This window comes from Symphodus melops (genome assembly GCF_947650265.1).
Source record: "Symphodus melops genome assembly, chromosome: 8".
NCBI lineage: Eukaryota > Metazoa > Chordata > Actinopteri > Labriformes > Labridae > Symphodus > Symphodus melops.
The window spans coordinates 19251402-19259792 of NC_136698.1; the positions used below are offsets into that span (position 1 = coordinate 19251402).

The following is an 8391-nucleotide window of genomic DNA, read 5'->3' on the forward strand; positions in this document are numbered from 1 at the left end:
ATGTTCGTGCTTCTGTTGCTCCACAGCATCCAAAGAGGATAAAAAAACACTGATGGAGCTCGACTGCTTTACTGTCTTTACCTTGAAGCATCAGGATGTAATGAAGTCCCTGGTTGTTTGAAGCGTCTCAGATAGATTTGCCCGTCAGACCGGCATCGTCTCCAGGGGAGGAGAAAAGTAGCACAGTTCTCGTGGGTTTAAGCCTTGGCTGCAGCAGCATATCAGTGATCTTTAGCAGAGCGACGCCAATGATGACGGTTTTAGTATTATTCCCCCCCCCCAAAAAAAGTTTTTATTTCTCTGTGTAGAATCATTAGCTGGCCTAATTGTCCTCTTTTTTTTTTTTTTAAAGGAGACTCTCAGGGTTAATCTCAGCGGTGTGTCTTATGGCCACATTCCCCCCAGAACAAGACTGCGTTAATCACGATCTGAAGATCTGAAATGAATGCATACATTTTTTTTAATCACATTAAGTTATTCCTTCCAGGGCACTGAAGATACAAACTCAGTGAGGTTTAGTTTGGACATTAAGCCATTCAGGACACAGTTATTGACCAATCCTACGTCTCCTCCTCAGGGTCTGTCTGCTGGAGTGCAGCGTGAGGGAGGTGAGGGTGGTGGTGGCCTCCATCCTTGAGAAGACTCTGGAAACTGCGTTTCACTTCGGAGACCCAGGATTGGACAATCTGATGAACGCTCTGCTCTCCTTGTTGGACAAAGACGTTCCTGAGAATGTGAAGAACTGTGGGCAGTACTTCGGCCTCTTCAGTAACTTTGCTCAGAGGGTAAACAAACATCATCGTCATACTTTATTATAATCAATGAGATGATGGCTCTCTAAGTGTTTTGCCTGTGTGTTTCTCTCTCTCAGGGTTATGGTCCTTGTGAGCTGCTGTTGAAACACTCAGCTTATCGTCGGATGCTCATGTTCCTGTTGGGACCAAACAGACAAAACAACCAGGTACAACCGCACGGCTTTCAGGTGTTTGTGTGCCTGATAAAAGTCCATCCACTAAAAGTTGTTTTTGTTTCTGCTCCGATGGTTACTCTAAGTGTCTGACAGCGTTACAGATAGGAACCCTACAGAGAGAAACCTTTTTATTACAAACAGGAAGCAGCTGTTACAAACACACCTGACAACTTAAAAAAATAACTTGATTTTTGTTGAAATAAATACTTGTCTGGATATTAGGAGTTTTATGTGTAATTTTCTGTTAAATGACTTTTGTGTTTAATCTGATTGGAACTTTTCTAATCGCCAAAGTAAAGCTGTAATTTAAAACAAACTTATTAATAAAGGCAGCAATCTACAACCTGTGCTCTGCAATGTAATATTACTATGTCAAACAATTATTATAAATGAATAATTATATTTTAATCGCTGAATTTCAATAGTTACAGTTAATTATTTTAATCACATTTTTAATTCCATTATATGCATTTGAAAAAACTGTTTTTGTTGTGCTTTTATTTTGTAGTGTCCTAAGTTCAGTTTGCTTCTCGAACTCTTTGGAGACGCTTATATTTTGAAAGAAAAAAATAATTACTTTCAAGTAGTCAAAGTTACAACATTAACTTTACCACCGAATAACAAAGTTATGGATCGAAAAGTCACAAGATGAATATAACGTTTGTTTTTTCAAAATGAAGCGAGACAGTTAGAGGAGCCACAGTGTTGTTTATTTCCATCACTGTAGCTTCAGGACGACACATTAACTCCTGTACACTGGATGGGAAAAAAATATCACATAATTAATGAATAAAGAGTAATTCATTCGCATCACGATGAACATGTTATTGCTGACAGCCTAAAAATGGATCTTTATCTACGAAGTCTGGCGTCTTTGAAGAGTCCATTGTGGTGGCTCGTAAAATATATCAGGGTGAATGGATGAGATGTTTAAACAACCCTGACATTTTAAAATAAGTTTTGCTGTTTAATCATTTTTTTAGTATTTCAATGTGGTCTTCATTTTAAAACAGTGACTCCTTGATGAAGACGTAAGCGTGCGTCTCTCACACACTTCAGGACTGATTGTTTTTTTGTGTTTATCTAAAGAATCGTCGCTGGAGTCCCGCACAGGCTCGCGAGTTCCTCCACCTCCACAGCACCCTCGCCCTCATCACGCTGCACTCTGACCTCGACCCCCAGCGGACGCAGGGTGAGACGCGTTTCAAGTTCAGGGTTGATGTGTCTGTACATTGAAGCTCAGAGTCTGATCATTGAATCTTTCCCCTGTCGTCCTGCACAGCTCCAGAAGGATACAGCCTGAGAGTGAGCTGCGTCCCGTCCTCCAGCCGGCTCCTCCCGCTCCACTCTGACATCCTCGCCTCCCTCTTTACTCCAGAAGGGCAGCCTTACCTTTTGGAGGTAACGTACAATCCTTTGGACACTGCTGTGTGTGTGTCTGTCCTTTATCCAGAACTTTGCTCTAAAACCAAAGACCATATAATGCCTTAAGTATGATTGACAGGTCTCCAAAGTGGAATTGCAAAGTTGACATATTTCTAAAGTTTCAACGACATTAATCCTCCTTGTAAATATTATTAATAAATCTTAATTTGCATGGCGCCAGTTCACAACAAATGTTATCTGGAGACACTTATTTGATATCCATCATGAGCGCAGCACAACGTAGCAAAAGTTACAGTGGCAAGAAAAAAACCTGTCCTTTTAAGAGGGAGAAACCTCGGGCAAATATCTGGCTCATGATGAAACAGCCATTAACCGAAACTGTGCCAGGCCTGACAATGGGATAGGAGGGGGATGGGATGAGATGCAGGAAATGAACACACACTAAAACTAATGAGCACTATTTTCCAGTCAGATTTAATGTATGTCGTCTACAAAAAAATATATATGTATATATATTTATTTTAATTTTTATTTGTTTTTCTTGTGTGCTTAGAATAATAAAATCATGCCATGGCAAATAAATAGGAGAACCAGACAAAAACACTTTAATTTCAATCAATTTATTCGCAAAAGATATGAATTAAATTACAAAAAAGTATGGATGTCAGTAGTATCAACAGTGTGAAAGTGTATTATGCATGTGTTACCAAAGTAAGCGAGTCTCTCCATGAGTAGACCGAGGTGCTTTTATAATGACTGTGAGCACCCAGGTGCACCCAGTCAGAGTGATGATGGCCACGCCTACAAACCACACCAGCCTGCACAACCGAACAGGCCACAGAGCCGTCACATCCCCCCAGAAATGTGGTCCCAATGGGATCCACAAAAAACAAACAATCATGCAATATCATCACTAATATGAACATTTCATGAGTGTTTGTTTCAACTCCAAAGAGTTGTAAAATGTACTTGTGGAAGTGTCAGACTCGGAGGGTTTGAGGTGTACTTTGGTTTGTCCTGTAGGTGATGTTTGCGATGCGGGAGCTGTCAGGTCCTCTGTCCCTGCTCATCGAGATGGTGACGTACATCTCCTTCTGTAACGAGCCCTTCTCCCTCGGTGTGCTGCAGCTGCTCAAGGTAAAACAAACACACACACACCCACACACACACACACAGATCCGTGTCAGAGCTGACAGTCGTATGAGAGTTTCATGCGTGTTACATGTGATGAATCCACTGTGCGTCCTGCAGACTCAGCTGGAGACAGCACCCCCTCATGAACTGAAGAACGTGTTCCAGATGCTGCAGGAGCTGCTGGTGAGTCACTGCCATCCGTTTACTCCCAACATTTGTTAAATCGGATCACTGTTCAGCTTTGTTAACATCAGTGTAATCTGTGTCCTCAGGTCATGGAGGATCCTCTGCAGTCCCAGAGACTCAAGTATGCCTTTGAGTCAGAGAAAGGCCTTTTAGGTACGTCTCAGTGTTTCTATTGGAGCATCTTAATTCAGCCGTTCTGTCTCTATTAAGTTTAATAATCGAATGAGTGTTTTCTTTCTTCTCAGCTTTGATGCATCAGAGCAACAACTTGGACAGCCGGCGGTGCTACCAGTGTGTCAAGTTTCTGGTTACTCTAGCTCAGAAGTGAGTGCACCCTCAGGAGAGGAGCAGCGATTCTCTTAAATACAAATGACCCGACTCGTGCTGAGATTTATAATATTGATGCTCTGTTTCAGGTGCGCTCCAGCCAAGGATTACTTTAAAGATCTGTCTGGTCATTGGAGCTGGGCGGTGCAGTGGCTGCAGAAAAAGGCAAGTTTCCCTACGACAGAGAACACAGGCGGGGTCTCAAACCTCAGAGAAATGGCTCTCAGGTCGAACGGTTACAAACTCCTCGAAAGATGAACTGTCACACTTTCACTGACACGATCCGTTGTGTTTTTAATGTGCTGCTTTATACAGTATTTACATTTGACTGAATCGTGTTTTGCAGAGTTAAAAGCTTTTATTGTCAAAATATTGTTACCAAAGAACCAAATGTTTGCTCATTTAGACATGAGTTTGTACTATTTCCACCATCAATCCATCAACAATAAAAAAAAGCTTCCCCTTGAACGAGGAGAAAACCTTTTATAAATGAATCCTTTGAATGTAATATCAACTCACTGTGCCTTTAGATGACAGAACACTACTGGACTCCTCAGAGCAACGTCTCCAATGAGACCTCCACCAATAAAACCTTCCAGAGGACTATCTCTGCACAGGTAGGATCGGGTCTCTTGTATAGAAACCGATTTTGTGAATCTGGGTTAATAAAGGTTTGATTGTATAAAAACCAATGTTTGTCTCCTGTTCTTTGTCTCCGCAGGATACGTTGGCGTACGCCACGGCGTTGTTGAATGAGAAGGAGCAGTCGGGCAGTAGTAACGGTTCTGACGGCAGCCCGGCTAACGATAACGCAGACCGCAGCCTGCGACAGGTACTACAAGGATTCCTCCCTAACTCCTGCACCACTCAGTGGGCCTTTTACAAGCCTCGTAATATTATAGTAAATCATTCATGTAGTGTATTATAGCAGCTTATAGAAAGGTGTAAGAACAGCTGAAGAGAAACCAAACAAGACAGCATACACAAAAACACAGAATGTTAGCTGACCCTGAAACGTGTTCACTTTTTACATCGTGTCTCACACACACACACACACACACACACACACACACACACACACACATCCCCCACCTGTCTGATAGGGATCTTATCCTGCTATGAAGTGCATGTACAGTATGAGCAACAAGGTCAGGAGGCTTTCAGGAATAGTCCTAAAAAATGTGTGTGCATAAATGAAAAGGGTGTAAGGGCTAAAGAGGTCAGTCATACATTGAGCTAATTTGAGGAAAAGGAAAAAAAAGAAGAGATGTTCCATATCCCTGGAAACAGTTACGGCATCACACACTTGCTGAACTCATCGGCAGAGAAGAATGGAGCAGAAATAGAAGCTCGTCAGTCAGCAGCAGTTCGTCACCTCCCACGGCTGTTATTAGCGGCTTTATTCTTCTCTGCCCACACGACACGAGCTGCCAGAGAAGTGCTGTCAGCGATGTGAATACTACAGAGAGAAATGAATCCCTCAGTCAATGCTCAGCGACGATCGATACTGTTCTTAAACAAAATCTCCGTCTCTCTCCCAGGGCTCCGAGTCTCCCATGATGCTCGGTGACTCAAAGAGCGATCTGGAAGACGTGGACCCGTAGCTCCTCCACTCAGCAGGATCCCTTCGCAGGAGAGGCGGCGTTGCTCCGGGCAGTCGACCCAAGGGGCTGCACTTTGCCTCTGATTGGTCGTGACATTTGGGACTCCACAGCAAGCCAATCAGACCTCTTATTCTCTGGGTCGCCGCAGCAGAAAAGGGGCCTTGAATAAATCATGAATTACTTCAATTCAGAGCAGCCGAGGCTATAATGGAGGATCATTCTCATTGAAGTGCAGCAGAGAGGAATGGTGGAGGGACGAGCAGAAACCCTCCTTCATTCGTTCAGTCAGAATGACGGGCGAGCGGGACGACAGCTTCGGGTTGTGTTTTAACAATTTTCTGCTCATTTTTTGCCAACGTATCGACACAGACATATTCATATTGTAAAGATTTGTTCCATAGGTGTAATTTCCAGTGTAAGATAATATTTTAAAGTTCTTCTCTTACTCACAGCCGTGCAAATAATGAGAGGTCACGTTAGCTGCTCTGGAGGAACTCACACACACACATGCAGACACACATACACACACACACTTGTGCACCTGTACAGGAACACCTCCACACACAAGCACTGGGGAGGGGGCGGGGTTTAGTATGCACTTTATAGTCCAGCCCGGTTCAGTGTGACACACAACAGTTCCTCTAGAGCTTCCATGCGATCCTGTCTACTTCTTCTTCTGTTGCTTTTAACAACTTATGATTTCAGTGCCACTTATGCAGACGCTGTTACCTCAGTGTAGCCATGGTAACGCATCACACGGCCATACCTGTCCTACAAACAGAAACAGCAGATCTGAAACAAACAGTGCCATCGTCAATGCTCTCCTTCTTTGAGTGCTTTTTTTTTTTTTTCTCACTGGGTTTTATTTCTTTCATCGTCGCCTTTTCTATGATTTTTTTTTTTTTTGGGACTCTAGATGGATTGACTCTGACTGGAGCAAGTTGCAAGCCTTATGCAAGAAAAGATTATCTGAAAGTGCACGGATTAGCCGCGGTGGGCCGCCAGGGCCAACTGAGGAGGAGCTCAGGAGCACGTTTTATTTTATGGTGCCAAGGTTACACAAAACACACGTACAGAAACACTATGACAGAGCACGTTAAATGTCTGTCACTTTTTTCACAAAGAGCAAGTCGTCCTCGTCTCACTGTTACCTCCACCTTATCAGGTTTGATTTCTGTTTGCCTTTTCTTTTTTTCTTTTTTTTTTGCTTTTGTCTCCGTACTGAAACACGCGTAGGAGAGCTCCAACCAAATGTAGCTCAAGTTTCATATGAGAACAAGTGTGCAGCCATCATCTCCAACACCCGCAAAAAACACACCTTCCTCTACCAATCATCGGGAGACTTGAAGTGCCTTAACCTCCCTTTCCCTGCAGCGCTGCAGGAGAGCGACAGGGCTTCTTCACCCCTATCAAACCCAGAGAAAAAAAAAACAGGGAAAATGTCAACTGTGTGAAAAAGGCGTGCAGGAATGTAACTGTCGGTTGTTGACTTCGTTAACGGAGGAGGAAGAGCTGGGTGTAGTTGACAGGACAGTTGACTGCTTCTTTTCTCTCTGCTCGATCCTACCGAGACACTTTGGAGATTAATATTAGTTAAGCCACGCCCTGCAGACAGTCGCCTCAGTTAGCTTAGCATATTAGCTCTCAGCTAATTTAATAATTAACAGGTAAATGTTAGAAATTGGGAGGACCTAAAGAAGCATTCATACAAAAAGATTATTGTTGGGACAGAGGCTGGTCGGCATCATCACAGCCTAAGAGGAGGGAGGACTTCTAAACTTTTCAAGGGTTTCACATCCTCGGTCATACTTTTACACCAAACTTACCACAAGAGAAAGAACCAGAGCACTGCCTGAATGTTGCGCTAAAACATTTTGTAATGTTTGTAAAAGTGGGTTGATTGGAGATAAGCGAGGAAACCACCCACTTCAACAAAAATCACCAATGTTGGTCACATTTCAGACGGTGTGAAGGAGTTTGTCTGCAATATTTGATCATAAAAACGAGAAATTCCTGATATTGGGTGCAGACTTCAATTTATTGTTTTTCTGGTATCAAATCAATATCCGCAACGTTGTATTTTGTCCTAGAATTAAATCAAAGTTGACGAATCATGACGGCCCTCCTTTGTTGTCGTCGGTCTCACTCATGGGTGTCACGTCGTTCTCTCAGGCACATTTGGTGAAGTTTGTCAGACACAAGAAATCCCCTCCATGCTGTTTGTTTGCGGTGTAATCGGTCATAAGCACCCCCTTCCTCCTCCCCCGTGTCCGTCTGACGGAGCTGCATTCAGTCTGTGCCAAGAGATTCACGGCAACATGAGCACTAGTCTCTCCTCTCCACTTCACCACGACGACTTCCAAAAGAAGAAGAAAAGTTCAGTCTTTAGTTTTTATCCGGGGGGGGCTGTGTGTGGGGGGAGGGAGGGTTGGCATCTGTACGGGTTTTTACTATCATCCAATTTTTCAAATTCACTTCTGCTAACGCAGGATTCTGTAATGCATGTTAAAACTCAGTTTTAATTTGTACATCAGAGTTTGATTAAGGGGAAATTTGATATAAAATAAACTGGAATGCACAAGATTTTGTAAACATTTGCTTTCATGTGTTTTTGCGATTATTAATTACTTTCAAAAACTGCAAAAGTTTGCAGGTTATAGGGTCAGTCTATGCCAAGTGCTCTAATACTCCCCACCTGACCGTCTCAGATTTTGATAAAATTTGGTACACACGTTGGTACTTGGCTGAAATGAACAGGCGCAAAATGTTAGCTCTGTAAGTGGT

The 8391-nt window shown here is 43.0% G+C and overlaps 1 protein-coding gene across 4 annotated transcripts in view; it reads left to right on the plus strand.

The window, feature by feature from the left end:
- Window positions 1-7721, plus strand: part of usp24 (ubiquitin specific peptidase 24) — a 50138-nt gene extending 42417 nt beyond the window's left edge. For all 4 annotated transcript variants that reach the window (XM_079350246.1, XM_079350247.1, XM_079350248.1 and 1 more), the window contains 12 exons: window positions 578-785; window positions 872-961; window positions 2060-2162; window positions 2253-2371; window positions 3380-3493; window positions 3608-3673; window positions 3763-3829; window positions 3922-4000; window positions 4093-4168; window positions 4534-4620; window positions 4725-4835; window positions 5545-7721. In XM_079350246.1, the coding sequence (XP_079206372.1) occupies window positions 578-785; window positions 872-961; window positions 2060-2162; window positions 2253-2371; window positions 3380-3493; window positions 3608-3673; window positions 3763-3829; window positions 3922-4000; window positions 4093-4168; window positions 4534-4620; window positions 4725-4835; window positions 5545-5607 (1183 nt within the window). In that variant the 3' untranslated portion in view covers window positions 5608-7721. The remainder of the gene's footprint in view (window positions 1-577; window positions 786-871; window positions 962-2059; window positions 2163-2252; window positions 2372-3379; window positions 3494-3607; window positions 3674-3762; window positions 3830-3921; window positions 4001-4092; window positions 4169-4533; window positions 4621-4724; window positions 4836-5544) is intronic.
- The last annotated feature ends 670 nt before the right edge of the window (window positions 7722-8391 follow it).